The 16735-nt window shown below is 34.9% G+C and overlaps 1 protein-coding gene across 1 annotated transcript in view; it reads right to left on the bottom strand.

Annotated features, from left to right (window-relative positions):
* IPO11 (importin 11) overlaps nt 1-16735 on the bottom strand; it is a 72903-nt gene that overhangs the window by 37627 nt on the left and 18541 nt on the right. Inside the window, exons 13-19 of the mRNA XM_015818750.1 lie at nt 15995-16085; nt 14656-14703; nt 13124-13229; nt 10951-11077; nt 5250-5283; nt 5081-5121; nt 4202-4318 (exon numbers count right to left, since the gene is read on the bottom strand). Coding sequence (XP_015674236.1) covers nt 4202-4318; nt 5081-5121; nt 5250-5283; nt 10951-11077; nt 13124-13229; nt 14656-14703; nt 15995-16085 — 564 coding nt within the window. The remainder of the gene's footprint in view (nt 1-4201; nt 4319-5080; nt 5122-5249; nt 5284-10950; nt 11078-13123; nt 13230-14655; nt 14704-15994; nt 16086-16735) is intronic.

Here is a 16735-nt window from a genome sequence, read left to right as displayed (position 1 = left end):
CCGCCCGCCCGGTTCCAGCTTCTCACTATCCAGGCGTTTCTGCAAAGCGGGAGGGGTCGAGGGAGGGGGGGAGGTTGGTGGGAAAAGAAAAGATGGAGCAGCGGCCAAGGGTTTGTAAAGCAAGCGGCGGAGTCCTGCAGCTCAGAGGCGACACGGGGGGAGGGAATCGGAGCTAACCGAGGAAGGAGGCGCTGCTGCTGCTGTTTCTGCTGCCGCCACCAGCCGGGGCATAATACGGTAAATAAATACGAGCGTAGGGGATCCGCGCGTGAACGAAGCCCCACTCCCCCGCCCCTTTTGCTTTCTCTCCCGAGCCGGCGCTTTTGAAAAGGGCTTGACTCCAGCCTGGGATTCGGAGCGGGAGACGACGACGCTGCTGCCCGCGCTGCTGTGGACTTACAATATCCGAGCAAAAGACTTTGCAAAAGACCACCCCGCCAAGGGGGAAAGACGCGCAGTTGGGCACCGTCTTCCTTCGGCGTCTCTTTAAACGGTGCTCGGATATTGTAAGTCCACAAAGAACTGGGGAAAAATATTGACTCAAGTATAAGCCTAGGGGGGCATTTTTCAGCTCAAAAAATGGGCTGAAAAACTCGGCTTATACTCGAGTATATACGGTATATTAATCCTTTGGTTTCTCTAAGTTTTCCAAATTTGCTAATATATTCTTGAAGAAATTTATTTTTATTGCATTTTATTTTTAATGTATTAGCTTAGCAATTTTATAAAGCAGGCTAAAATAGAAAGTGGCATACTATTTTACTGAAAAAAACACACACAACCCAAATTGGGTATTAGCATTAATGTGCTCAAATAAGTTGTAAACCTCAAACTTATTTTTCGGAAATCCCTCAAAACCTGGCTTTGTCATCAGGCCTAGGAATCTTAGAGGACCAATGAGATCCATTGTTGATGTAGTTCCATTGCTGATCGAATCTCTTGCATGTGTTCCATTTTTAAAAAATGACATATTTATTGTTTTTATACTTTTTTGCTGTACTATTTTCTCATTCAATAACTTTTTGTGAAATGGGAAGTCATATAAACCTGATAAATAAATAAATAGCTTGATATAACATATTTTGTTTACTTATTTAGGAAAGAGAACAGAAGTCATAATTATGAAAAGGTTCTAACAGTTACAGAAATTTAACGGCTGGAGAATGCTTTTTTATTTAAAAAATTCAACAAATTAAAATAATATGTAGTTCAACATGTTCAAGGAAATGTACTCCAATTTCTTTTTTTAAGTTTTACAATATATAAATTTAAAAGTGAGATAAAAATGAAATTTACCTGCATATTGACTCTTTCAATTACACAGGAGAGAACATGGAGGACATGCATCTTTGTATCACATTCTCTAACTTCTTGAAGAAGTTTAAAGAGCAATGTAAACACAGATTCCAAGTACTATAAGAAAAAAAAAGTTGGGTGTTAATAAAGAATTGTTTTGGTTACTGATCCAAAATATTTAATAAGAGTAAATTTTACATCTGAAATATCTGGTCTATCTTTGCCTCGAATCCATTCCGATAAATCTTATTAAGCATTACTAGGATTCATTCAGTCCCTTCCTATTTCCAAATGAGTTTTTCTGCTTTTCTTTTTTATTCTCTATCCCTCATGCATTTTCTATGAATCATATTTCCTCATACTCAGTTTTAAGATATCTGAAATGATAACAGCTCATTAAATAAACTATATCTTATCAGAAATAACATGTTAACTAAAAATATGTTTCTTCTATGAATCAGCAAGATAGAAAGTCTAAAAAACATAAAGTTGAGGACAATAAAGGGACTTTTAAATATTCCAAATGACAATTTTGCTAAGATTTCATCACAATTACATAGTGCTAATGAATTAATGCAGTTTGCTGCAAGTTAATCTGCAGTTTGTTGCAGAATAAGAGCACACTTTGGAGAATAATTGGATTGTTCACTGAACAATCTGGAAGAGAATTATCATAAACAAATAGCTTGTGAAATGTTAAATAGTAATTTTTAACTTATTTTTTTATAAAGCACTCTTTACATTTTAACTATGCCATAAGGAAGGATTGTTTTCCAAATTACATTTTTTTCCTTGCTCTTCATTTATATACATTACATACTACTACATCAACTTTTATAATTAAAATACCCCCACCTTTCAACTGAAACATTACATATAAAATACTTACTGGTAAGAACTGATCAGTCCTAAATTCAAAATCATCCACTGGTAAAATTGAGTTAAGAAAAACCAAACCCTGTATCTTATGATTTAAAACAAAACCCAAACCCAAAATCCAATCCAATCATTTTCAGCATTCTGTTATATCATAATGATTTATACAAGGAAAAGGATATCAAGTTTCAATGTTGTTGCTGTCTCAATACGGACCTGAGTGAAAATAATTGAATCAGAACATGTGTTGCCCTGAGTATTTATAAAATAATTTTAAAATAAAACATTTATATTCCAATTCTTCTACTTACGTTGATGCTAAACAACAGATTATAAATACAAATCATTTATTTATAGTCCCAGGCCAATAATACACAAATATAAATTTTAAAATGCAGAAAAACCAAACATGAAACATTTAAAAATGAGAAGAAGTATCAAGGAATTTTTGAAAGCTATAGCTATTCCTAGAAANTTTAAGAAATGAGCTAACTTATTGTATTAACATATCTGTGTCTTAATTCCATGACCGCATATGTTCATGAAAATAAACACATTCATACTTGTTTTAAAAAAAATTACAAAATCGATAACAAAATACAGGTGCAAATACAGCTTTGACGAAGAATTAGCACCATTATTACAACAATTATAAGAGAAGTTCTAGAAAAAAAATCGTATTTTATTGCAGGTTCTAAATTATGTTATAAATACTATACATGAATTATGTCTAAAACAAATCAGTGCCAGATTTTCTTACTGAGAATTAAGTACTGTTTTGAGGCTGGATAACAGGCATAGATATCTATTAGGAAATATTTCAGCCAAAGCAATTATTTCCAGTGGTACTTTTTTCAGAAAACAACAGCAGGGTAGAGGGTGTTCCTGACAGAAAACATTTAAACCAATTATCAATCATAACTCCTATTCAACAGCTCTTTAGAGAACAGGAATGGGGAAAGAAGCGCCAAATAAATCCACAGGAAGCATATGCTATTATAAAGCATGTATTCGATCCTTAGACTAGAAGTTTCTTATCCTCAGTTATGTACTGTATTTGTAAGATAGAATTTTATCCTTTTAACTTGAGGCTGGCAGATCTTGGAAATGGTACTTGGAAATGGTTCTGCACCATGAAAGCTGGGTAAAATACCTGGAGATTTGGACTGGAATGCCATTAAAGTTTTGCAGATATTCCAGAATCTTATTCTATGTTTCGTAAGAGCTTAAGGGAGCAATGAAAATTCAGTCTATGGAACTCTAGCTCATGAACATCCAAATACAGATTTTCAACCCAAACAATAGGAATAGCATATCCTTTAGGATATTTGAATATTTTTAATATAGTGTGGCTACTAATATATATTAATCCTTTGGTTTCTCTAAGTTTTCCAAATTTGCTAATATATTCTTAAAGAAATTTATTTTTATTGCATTTTATTTTTAATGTATTAGCTTAGCAATTTTATAAAGCAGGCTAAAATAGAAAGTGGCATACTATTTTACTGAAAAAAACACACGCAACCCAAATTGGGTATTAGCATTAATGTGCTCAAATAAGTTGTAAACCTCAAACTTATTTTTCGGAAATCCCTCAAAACCTGGCTTTGTCATCAGGCCTAGGAATCTTAGAGGACTAGTGAGATCCATTGTTGATGTAGTTCCATTGCTGATCAAATCTCTTGCATGTGTTCCATTTAAAAAAAATGACATATTTATTGTTTTTATACTTTTTGCTGTACTATTTTCTCATTCAATAACTTTTTGTGAAATGGGCAGTCATATAAACCTGATCAATAAATAAATAGCTTGATATAACATATTTTGTTTACTTATTTAGGAAAGACAACAGAAGTCATAATTATGAAACAGTTACAGAACTTTAACGGCTGGAAAATGCTTTTTTATTTAAAAAATTCAACAAATTAAAATAATATGTAGTTCAACATGTTCAAGGAAATGCGCTCCAATTTCTTTTTTTAAGTTTTACAGTATATGAATTTAAAAGTGAGATAAAAATGAAATTTACCTGCATATTGACTCTTTCAATTACACAGGAGAGAACATGGAGGACATGCATCTTTGTATCACATTCTCTAACTTCTTGAAGAAGTTTAAAGAGCAATGTAAACATAGATTCCAAGTACTATAAGAAAAAAAAGTTGGGTGTTAATAAAGAATTGTTTTGGTTACTGATCCAAAATATTTAATAAGAGTAAATTTTACATCTGAAATATCTGGTCTATCTTTGCCTCGAATCCATTCCAATAAAAGCATTACTAGGATTCATTCAGTCCCTTCCTATTTCCAAATGAGTTTTTCTCCTTTTCTTTTTTATTCTCTATCCCTCATGCATTTTCTATGAATCATATTTCCTCATACTCAGTTTTAAGATATCTGAAATGATAACAGCTCATTAAATAAACTATATCTTATCAGAAATAACATGTTAACTAAAAATATGTTTCTTCTATGAATCAGCAAGATAGAAAGTCTAAAAAACATAAAGTTGAGGACAATAAAGGGACTTTTAAATATTCCAAATGACAATTTTGCTAAGATTTCATCACAATTACATAGTGCTAATGAATTAATGGAGTTTGCTGCAAGTTAATTTGCAGTTTGTTGCAGAATAAGAGCACACTTTGGAGAATAATTGGATTGTTCACTGAACAATCTGGAAGAGAATTATCATAAATAAATAGCTTGCGAAATGTTAAATAGTAATTTTTAACTTATTTTTTTATAAAGCACTCTTTACATTTTAACTATGCCATAAGGAAGGATTGTTTTCCAAATTACATTTTTTCCTTGCTTTTCATTTATACACATTACATACTATTACATCAACTTTTATAATTAAAATACCCCCACCTTTCAACTGAAACATTACATATAAAATACTTACTGGTAAGAACTGATCAGTCCTAAATTCAAAATCATCCACTGGTAAAATTGAGTTAAGAAAAACCAAACCCTGTATCTTATGATTTAAAACAAAACCCAAACCCAAAATCCAATCCAATCATTTTCAGCATTCTGTTATATCATAATGATTTATACAAGGAAAAGGATATCAAGTTTCAATGTTGTTGCTGTCTCAATACGGACCTGAGTGAAAATAATTGAATCAGAACATGTGTTGCCCTGAGTATTTATAAAATAATTTATTTTATTTTGTAAATATAAGGTTAAGAAGATGAATGCAACTACGATTTGTTGTCTAATATTTATGTTTAGTAAATAAATATCAGGGTCCGGTTATTATGTGTTTATATTTAAAATTTTACGTCTTTTTGGTTTGTACTTTGTAAATTTTTACTCTTCTTCATAGTTCCTTAAAAACTTTCGATATCGATAAGGATCTTTCTTGCCAACCTTTATATACTGGGTACCCAAGATGGGTCTTACAGAAGCAAGACTGTAGTTTCTTGATCATAGAGGAATTAATATTTCTGACATTTGGGATTATGAATGCCAGGTAAAATGGATGGTACAATGGGAAGCCTTAACAATACATAGTTAACTGGCAATCTCTATAACTGATCAGACTTACACATTTGCCTATAACTTCCATAAAAGGTACTGTGCCAATTCAAGACAACATCTCCTGTATGAAATATACAGAATCTTATCAAGATATATAGGAATCATTCATGGAATATGCAGCTATGGCATAATTGGGATGGATGATTTTGGCATTCTCACTTTGAGGTTCTAAATCCTAAATCTTTTTTGTAAGTTTGATTAAGACTGTAACCAGGCCAAGTGATAATATTTCCACAAGGTGAATCAGAGAGGGACAGGAAATATGACTTTAAGAAATTTAGACTGAAGACCTTCTAAAGCAGGGTTATCCTTATGAACAGAGTTGTGCACTATATAACATGAAGGCCAGAACATTTGCTTTGTACAATTTTATTGCTGCACGCATTCTAGAGAAAACTAGAACCTTAGTTGTTGAGTAATTGAGGGAACTTAGGGAACTAAGAATTTCCCTAGAACAACAGGGCAATAAAAAAAAGGGCCTTCTTCATGGTAGCTCCCTCCCTGTGGAACATCATCCGTTTCAAAAGGCCCCAAAGATATGATTTTGCTAGTGGGCCTGGGGACCCCAGGGCAATACAGGGCCCATCAAGTGGTTTGTTTGTTATCACTGGGGGGGGGATTGGGTTTGCTATTTGGTGTTTGTTTTCCCCTCTAAGCCACTTGGAGTTACGATGAGTTGGGTAACCACTTAAATTTTCTTAATAAATGAAGTAAAATAAAAAAAATAAAAAATTGAAAGTAACCTGGAATAGTTGGCATGATTTTGCTATCACCTTTCTTGTGTATGGGGAAAGTGACAGAATTAAGCCACTCTTTCAGGAATGATAGAGTCTTATTAATCATAGTAATATCTAACACAGAAGTCTGGCAATAAAGATTTATTTTCAGTAATTCTGACAAAATCATCTTTACCTGAGGTTTTGCCACTTTTCAAATGAGAAATTAGTTTTTTGACTTCTGATTCTGAAAGTAGGGACCAAGCAGGGTAAGGATCAAAATCATCATCCAAAAGAGCACTGAATACACTGTCAAATTATCTCATCCAGAACTCTAAAGCAATTAAGTCATTGGGACAGGAACTAAGTTTATCTGAAGAGCAAGAAGCTGTTTGCCAAAACAGATGATCATTCTTATTTGTTATTGCTTGTCAGAATCTTAAGCCTATTTCACTAATAAGTAGTTTTGCTTTTTCTCCCTTGGTAGATTATTATATTCCCTTTTTTAGTAAATAGAAAATTTCACAAGAGAGAGGTTCATTATAAAAATGAGAAGAGCAGATTTAAATATCTAATGATTACTTTCAAAATTGTATATTTAAAAAATCTACAGAACAGTTTTCATTAAATATTTTATAAAAAAGTAAAAGTCTTTGAAAAATTCCTCATAGGCTAATATATTTTTCATACTTGCAAGGATCTGAAATGATACAATATAAATTAATAATGTTCAAATCTGAGAATAACTTTTGAGGTTGAAGACAACAGGTAAGTGTGTACAAACTTTATTTTCTTTCTTTGTTATTGACAATATTCTGAGAATATAGAAAAAAATAATATTCTGCAAGGAGTCTGAACTAGAAACTACTATATGGAATATTGGTTTGCTGCAGACTGACATGCCTGACATTATGTCTTATCTTTTTTATTAAAAATGTTAGCTTTCTGCAAGGTTTTTCTTCCTGCTACCTGAATTCTCTGCCAGTCAGAATTATCAATGAATCTGAATTATACTTCATTTAACTTCTCAATAAAGAGGAAAAAAAATTACGTAAAGGTAGGATGCCCACACACAAATCCTATTGAATATTGAATAGATAAATCAATTAACTAGTCTAAAAATGATGGATAACTAGTGCAAATACATCTTCAGACTTTCTCTGTGATAGATACACCATACCATTATCCACAGCAATTTTTATGGATCAAAGACTTCCTTGGTATCGTACAAAGCAAACACACCCTTGGGACATACAAAGTTGACCTCCTAAAGGTTTTCTGTGATAGGTTTGCTGTATTTTGCAGCATATCCATACTAAAGTTTTTGACAATCATAGCGGAATGTGGTTAACATGAGATGTACTCAGGGCAAAGAAGCTGCATTTTAATTTAGGTAAGAGAGAGGCACTCCAAGAAAGAGAACCAGATAAACTTGACAAAGGCTTACAAATGAGTTACAACTGTTATAGTTAGGAGTACTTTTGCATGAAATTCTAACTAAAACTGGGGAAAGAGATTTTGCTTAGTCAATGACATTCTGTTTAAACTACCATAATATGGGATAGTTAGAGCCACCTTAAAGATTATTAAAAACAACTGAAGCAAAAAAAAACCAGATGTCTGTATATAGATGGAACCAGAAGACAGAGTATTTGATTTTAATAGCTTAGCAGCTGCTGTTGTTGTTAATGCAGGCAGTACTTATCTAGCGACCACAATTAGTACTGGCACATTGGCTGTTAAGTGGAGTACTCACTAAATGAAATCAAAGCTGTACTTATATCTTACTACACCTTTGCTTTGCTTTACAAATTTGCAAAAGTCATATATATGAGGATTGGTTGCAAAGTTACTTTTTTATCACTGTTGCAACTTAGAACACTTACTAAATGAAGTAGTCATTAAATGAAGACTATATATACAGTCATGTGAAAAATTAGTATGTATCAATGTTTTATCGTTATTAAAACAATATATGAAGATAAAGGTGATATACAGATATCTATCCCACTAACACAATACCAAAACTAGACAACTGGATCAAGAGAACTGTTGGTGACTCACTTAGAAAGGCCAAACTACCAAAGAGAAACAGTGGCGGATAAGAAGCAGTGGACCCATCCTCCCACACTTCTATGGACACCCCCAAATGCCTGAGATACCTCTCTGTCGAATCGTATCATTATCAAGGACCCTTACCTACAACTTCACAAAAGACTTAACAAAAAAGCTTGGCACTTCACAAGATGAAGTAAATACTCCATCAACTCTTCAATATAGGGTCTTCAAACAATCAGAGGCCTGAATACAGAGGAGGAAATCATGGTCTCATTTGATGTCATAGCTGTGTTCACAACCATAGATCTGGAGTTAGCCAAGGAATCTATGACCACATTGTTCCTTTCAGGATTATGGATTTCATAAACTTCTGTCTAACCAAATGCTTCCATTTTGATGGACAAACTTACCAACAAATTAAAGGCACACCTATGGGATCACCACTTTCAGGACTTATAGTGGAGGTTGCTATGCAACGTCTAGAAGACATAACACTTCCACAAATACAACTCAAAAGAGATATGCAGATGACACCTTCACCATAATAAACAAGGACCAATTAGAAAAAAATCCACAGAACCATCAACAACATTTTCAAAGGAATCCAGTTTACCAGAAAAGAAGAAAAAAACAACTCATTACTCATCCTGGACATCCTGATAAGCAGAGACCACAATGGCAAACTAAAATTACAAGTATATAGGAAAATCACCCACACAGATCAAGTGTTCTAATACCAAAGCAGCAACCAACCTCCAACAAGGGGAGCTGCATAAGAACTTTATTAGCCACCAATAGACACAGACATAAAAAATATCTATATACTATGCAAAAAAGATAACCAACAAGACAAAAAGGGAACAAAAAGATCAAAGCACCTCCCCACCAGCATCAGCATCCAGATGAGCACTGATTTAACTCCAAGACTAATATCAGACAAACAATGAAATAAACAATACCCTAATCAAGAAACTGCCAAGCAAGTTAACAGTAAACAGCCCAACCAAAGAACCTCTAAGACCACCCTCACCAACACTGACAGGAAAGCCACTAGAATATAAACTGAGAGCAAACTCCATTCTTTCCTAGCACTGATGATATTACCTAGTTTGCATAATGAAACGTCTGCACGAAAACAACTAAGCTCAGAGAACAAGAATGTCTCAGATATCTTTGGCATTTGAGCAATTGCTTAATGACCATTTGAAATTATGATGGGTCCAGAACAAGGGCTTTATAATCTGTAAAGCACATCTGTTGTGCCACCTTTCCCCTGATCATGTGACTTCATTTCTGGCTCTTGGCAACCAGGTTGCCTTTATGATTGGTTGCAGTGTTTCGTGATCATATGACTGTGATTTGTGACTTTTTTACCGGATTGTGGCACTTTTTGCCAGTTTCCAGAAAAATATTCCCATTTGGAAGAATGGGTTTGCATTTAAGACTGTGAGTTTGCTTAATGATTGTGATTCTCTTAATGACTGCCACAAAAAAAATGTAACATTGGGTCCAGTCATGTGAATGCCTTGATTTATGACCGTAAAGATTTATGGCCTGAAATCCAGTCCCAATTGCAGCTGAAAGTCAAGGGCTATCTGTAACTGAACAACAACAAAGAAAAGAGAAACTGACTTTGAAATCTTTTTAATTAAACAGATATGCTACTTCCTTCTATGGAAAAAATAAGTATACCATCAGTTTGATAAAATTCTGGGGGGTTTAGAGACCTCTTTCAGCATCTTGTGTCCTACTCTGAGGCTGAACTTGTTGGGACAGCCTAGCCATGCTAGTTGACAGCTGTTTGAAATTCTTTTCACTTGTAGACAATATTTCAAAATTGTTGTCCAGTTGTTTGGCAATTTTTTTAAATCCCTTTCCAGACTCTATAACCATCGTTCTGAATGCCTCAGAGAGCTCTTTCAATCTAGGCATCATGATACACACCGTACAAAAACAAAGAGCAAATCAAACTAAAATCTGAGGTTTAAATAAGACAGGTGCCTTCCAGATACTCCTTAATGATGTTCTAATCATTTGAACCTGATTTGGTGCACCTGATTCTAATTTTAGGTATATCTAGAGAGTGGCAAATGACAGGTATACTTACTTTTTCCACGTGCAAAATTTACATTTATGTTTATTTAAATTACACAATGGACAACAAAATGTAAATGGTGCATGATTACTTTGAGATCAAACCACCCATCTGGCTTGGAACTAAAATAGATTGTTTTAATTGGCTTAGCATAGATATGTTGTTCTGAACACTAAATACATCTTCACTTAGATCTGATACTGGGGGAAAAAACCTTTTCAGATTTTCTGAGTTATATAAAGAACATGGAGACATCCCTAACAAAAGAATGTGACAAGAAGCAAATATCAGTAAACTGAACATGAAAGGCTAGGAATATGACAAAGAAAAACTACTTGTTAAAAAAAAATCTAGACATACCACTAAATCTTCATCTTGAAGCAAATTACAGATTGCTTCATACAATATAGGTCTCAAATCAGACTTGAATTTCACAGAAATCCATTGTCCAATTAGCCAGATCACTCGCCGCCGTATTGGTTTATACCTATAAACACAAAAATTATTTTTTGAAGTCACAGTTACTAAAATTGGTTACTAAAAGGCTCAATATCAAAACATTTTCAGTAATTTTATTCTGCCTACAGTCTGAACATCTGCAGGGGTTTTTTTTAACAATATTTGAATCTGGGGTTAGTTGATTGCAATTACCATGTTTCCCGGAAAATAAGACCTGGTCTTATCATTTTTTTGCCTCCAAAACAGGCATCAGTCTTATTTTCAGGGGATGTCTTTTGCACTGTCTCACCTTGTGGCGGTGGCACCAACAGCCTCATTCAGAAGGAGCTCGCATTGCCACCAGCCCACTTCTTCTGCAACCGCTCGCCACTGCTTGCGTGCGTCACGCCCTCAGCCTCCGTTTTGCCAGCAGAGGCCTTCAGGAAAGGCCTTTGCAGCTGAGAATGGAGCTCTGGGATGATGCCAACAACCCGTTCTAGCTTGATTTTTATGCGTACGCCTCGCCCTACCTCATGCAACCAGATGGTGGGACTGAGTGAGTGGGGTGTTAACTAGGGCTTATTTTGGGGGTAGGGCTTATATTAGGCACAAACGTAAAAATCAAGCTAGGGCTTATTTTTGGGATAGATCTTATTTTCGGGGAAACACGGTATTTAATTTTCTATAAAAATAAATAAAAATGAGTTGACAGTAATTTCAAAGAAAAAGGATTACAATAAAATATTTAATATTGAATACAGACATTCAAGGAGTAAAGTTAATTGACTTTTTTTTCTTTTTACAACCCTGTAATCCCTTTTATCAGGGTAGAGTCAGAGCGATTGAATGGAGCTGAGCGTTTACTGGTTGGGTGCCCTTCCTGACACCTACACAGAGTTCACAGCAAGCTATTTTTTCTTTGTGCTCTGATAGAGAAATATCTGTTGCTGCCTAGGATTAAACTTTCAACTTTCCAAGTGGGAGGCTTCTAGGCCACTGTGCTGCTCAGTAAAGTTAACTGACTATTTCAGGGATATATCTTTTGTAATCTCTGTATCTCCAGTGCATTTGGAATCTACAAGAACCACAATTCATAATTTTAATTATTTCCAATGAATACCATTCTGACTGGGAACAATTTTTCCAGATATTGATAATTTATTTATTTATTTATTTATTTATTTATTTATTTATTATTTAAATTTCTACCCCGCCCTTCTCCCAGCGGACTCAGGGCGGCTTACAGCCATTTAAAACAGGTACATAATACAAAAATACTGAATTTAAAATGTAATTAAAATAGAATATTAATTGTTGGCCTTTTTTTGTTAAAATTATTTTAAAACCAAATTAAGATAACCCTTAGGCCAGTCCTGCTAGCTTAAATTATAATTCTCAGTAGGAAGACTATAGGTTTCATGAATGTTATTGCTTTTCTGACAGTTTTTTTTAAATTCAAAACATATCTATGATATGACTGGCTCCAATAACGTTTCAAGAATTATATTAAAGAAAAATGAAGTCTTCCTTGAGTTCAGTTCAAATTCTAGTAAAAATACTGAAGTGATTTGCTATCGTCTTTTTCTGGGTTCTGTCTAGGTTGCACCCTGGGATTTCCCACTAATCACCTACCATTTGCTTTTTTTTTTCAAGATCAACTATGGTTGCTAAGTGTTAAGGCAATCTATATTATAATGCAAAATACAAACTATACAAAATATGTAGTGTCTTGTATTACTATAATCCAAAGAGTGTTAAGATCCAAAGTGCAGCCTATGTATGGAGTTGCCACTGTAGCAATTCTTTATTTTCTAATGTTATCAAAACTTTATGTAGCTATTGTGGAAGGAGTATGGAAAAAAGTAACAGTGGCTTGACCAGTGCAATGCCAGCGATTGTATCAGATTCCAAGTTTAGTACAAGGGAAGAAAGCAACAGAGATTGTTAAAATTCAACATCTGCATAATTTTATATTTGCCAATAATCTATAGTACATACAATATTTTAATTGATTGAATGCAGAGAAAACAACTTTGCAAAAATTGCATTATTTATACTGAATTTGCATGAACAGCTGGCTAAAAAAAGTACATACCTGTTATGAGTGACTTGCAATTCAGCTAATAGCTGGGTTTTAAACCACTGATCAAAATCCACACTATCAAAGAGTTCATATGCCGCTAGTCCAACTGCATTGTACACTGAACAAAGAAAAATTAAATGTGGGCATTTTTAAAAAAAAATGCTATAAAATGTACTGGTTCACAAGGAATAGAATTTACTAAACCTATTAACTTATGTAAGATTATTAAAATGGTCATTTTGGGCCGTAACATAAAAGGGACACTGCTGGGTCACATCAAAGATTTACCTAATCTATTGTTTTGCATACGAAGTAAGAGATTATGGGATGCCTTTGGGATCCCCAAAGAATGATACAAGCAATCTTCTAAAGTTTCAGTTAAGCAGGTTAACAACTAATTGCTTACTATAAACCAGTGATGGCGAATCTTTTAGACACCGAGTGCCCAAAAACCGCCCTGTCCCCCTCCCTGCCTGCCCGCAGGGCCACCTACTGCCTCCACAGCCCACCACAGCAAATCGCCCAGGTGGCCCTACAGCGCCATGGTGGCCATGCCCTCCGCCCGTGCCCGGCAGCATCAACTGTGCGCTACGGGGTGCCAGGACGGAGTCTTGTCTCCGCTGCCCAGCTGCCATGTCCTTGGCTGCGCTGTTCCGCATGGGCCACGCCCGGAGGCAACTCTCCTCCGGGAGAGCTGCTAGTGAGGAGGGGGCCGTAGGGGGAGGTGGGGCTGGGGCGACGGCACGCATGCCCAAAGAGAGGGCTCTGGGTGCCGCCTCTGGCACGCATGCCATAGGTTCGCCACCACTGCTATAAACTGCTGGATTTATATATAATCCAACTCTCTATATAAAAAAGCTACAGTGTAAGTAGATCTATCATTATCTTTTATGGATGTCTAAAGATAAAAAAATAATCTAGCTCTTTCTAGGAAACTTAAAATTTCTTGCTTTACATATATATCTATATCTGTCTATCAATCTAATACATACCTAATTATAATTCTTCTGAATTCAATATAAACCCATTTGTCTTTTATGGTCTGTGTATATACAGCATTTACTAGAGAAGTCATTTAAATGCAAAACTGTGCATGTCCATGTCAAACATGCAGCTATGCTACAGAGATTTCCATTTAACTTTTCCTTTTGTCTGATATGGGTATTTCTTAAAAAATATTCTCCTGGCCATTTTTTTTTGTATGTTGTATGGTAGTCTAGCTTTGGCATCAAATAATCTTTTTCTCTGACCCTAGGACTTAAATGAATGGATTTTGTTTCCAATGACAAAACATTCCAAAATTTCAAAAATGTTCAGCTGGAAATATCTAAAGAACATGTTCTATATCAAGAAGAATTAGAAATGTTCTGTATCAAGTTCAGAATACATTTTTAATTCATTCCTGTGCAGAACCTAATTTTTTAAACTCCATATTAATTACCCACATTGTTTATTCTGATAATTGTTTTCAAAACTTCTGACAATGTTATACTGTCGTTTATTAAAAGACATTAGAAAACAAGCAACATGCCACATGAATTTACCAGCATCTTTAATCAGAAGAGCATGAGTATCATCCATGTTGGTGGGCCCTGAAGTAATATATGTAACAGAAAAACAAGAGTTAGAAATTCTTCTTATTCGTTGACATATGAAGAAATAAATTGTTTTCATATGAAAGTAGAGAAATATTGAGTTATTTATAAAAAAAATAATAAATATTATTTTATTAGGATAGAAATAAATATGTATTTGTTTGACAGTTATAATCTTATCTAAATTGGAAGAAGCCATGAGGGGAAAGCATTTACTTGAAAAGGGGAAAGTAGATATTTATGCATGGTAACCGCTTATCAGCATTATAATGCAATTGTCTTATATGAAGGCAATTCATATAAGGCAATTGCAGACTATCCTAGAACTTAGGAAGACATTGTGGTTCTCATCATTTTCAAACACTTGTACAGCAACCCTTCGAAATTGTGAGGGTGCTGGACATGGAGACTTACAACCAACCCTCATAGTTGCAGCTGTTATAGCATCCCCACGGTCAGGCAATCGCAATTCAGACACTTGGAAACTGGCTCACAATTACAATGGTTGCAGTGTCCCGCAGTCACATGATCATAATTTGCAACCTTCACCGCCACTTCTAATAAGCAAAGTCAAGTCCTGCCAGCAGGTCACAAATAGTGATGACATGATGCTATGCTTAACAACCATGTGGAATTTGCTTAACTGTGGCAACTGGAACTGCCTTTGTAAGTCAACATGTTCACATGACATTGTACTTTACAACCATGTCACTTAGCAACAGAGTTGCAGGTCACAATTACCATATGAGTTTGCATTGTTTACATGTAATATAAAATCTCTGCTTTTGTAAAGAAAACTTCCCAGGAAACACAAAACAACAATATTACAGCTTTTAGCAGAATGGTAACACTGATGAAAGTTGCTGACCTGAGCTGAATCTGAATTTTCAGGCCAATCTCGCTAGTGTTATTTCAACTATAGTAAAAATCCCAACATATTATGCACTTAAGATGTTTAAGAGGCCTTTCAACTAACACGAGACAGGACAATTCAACATATGTTAGGATAAACACTGGGAATAAATGAACTTCAATAATTCATTTAACAAAAGCAAAACAAACTTTCCATCTCAACTCTAATCTTATTCATAAAGTTTAACTATACCTAATTAATCCCATGTTAAAAGTTCATTAATTAGCCAATAAATATCCTAGTGTTATATTAGTTCCTAAAGTTTTAGTAGTTTTAATTAAAGCCCAACATTACCTGGTAAAAATATTTATATTACTTAATGAAATATATATTCCATTATTGTATACTATTAAACAATTTTTTTAAAAAAAATACCTTGTAAGGAATGAACCATTTCTAGAAGAACTGGAGTAAGCGTTTGATTATATTCATGAAAAATATCAATGAAAAGCACTTCCGTGCATGGCTGAAAATAAATTAAAATGGCTTATTATAGAAAACAAACAACAATGAAGCAAATTAGCTTGAAGTACTAAGAGACCTAACTAGGACATGAAAGCAGATGCACAAAATGGTTAGATTAGTTCTATAACTCAGGGCTTTTCAACCTTTTCACCCATTGTGCCACTTTTAGGATATGGCAATATCCGAGTACCACCAGTCACCTAGCAAGGTGTCAAAAACTTGATGACCAAAAAAAAAAAAAGGAAAAAAGTGATAAAGTACAGGTAGTCCTCGACTTACAACAGTTCGCTTAGTGACTGTTCGAAGTTACAATGGCACTGAAAAAAGTGCCCCCCAAGCCACAGCCGAGCAAAACACCTGCCTGCCCACCCGGTGGCGCTCTTCCTCCTGTCTGAGGTTTTCGTTGTTTTGAGCATTTCTGTTGGGGATTGGTAGCAGGGGTGGGGTGGGGAGGTGTTTGGTTTTTATTCCCCCCGTTTGCTGGGTGGTTGCAGCAGGTTTTGATCACTTCCCATGACCCTGGGACACTGTGACCGTCATAAATATGAATCAGTTGCCAAGCATCTGAATGTAAATCACAACATTCCAGCTGATTGGTGCTTCTTCAGGGCTCAGCAGAAGCACCAGGATCAGCGCCGAGCTCCAGCTGGA

The sequence above is a fragment of the Protobothrops mucrosquamatus genome, unplaced genomic scaffold, assembly GCF_001527695.2.
Source record: "Protobothrops mucrosquamatus isolate PMUCROS unplaced genomic scaffold, P.Mucros_1.0 scaffold784, whole genome shotgun sequence".
NCBI classification, from domain to species: Eukaryota; Metazoa; Chordata; class Lepidosauria; order Squamata; family Viperidae; genus Protobothrops; species Protobothrops mucrosquamatus.
This window is presented reverse-complemented; position numbering and strand designations above follow the sequence as displayed.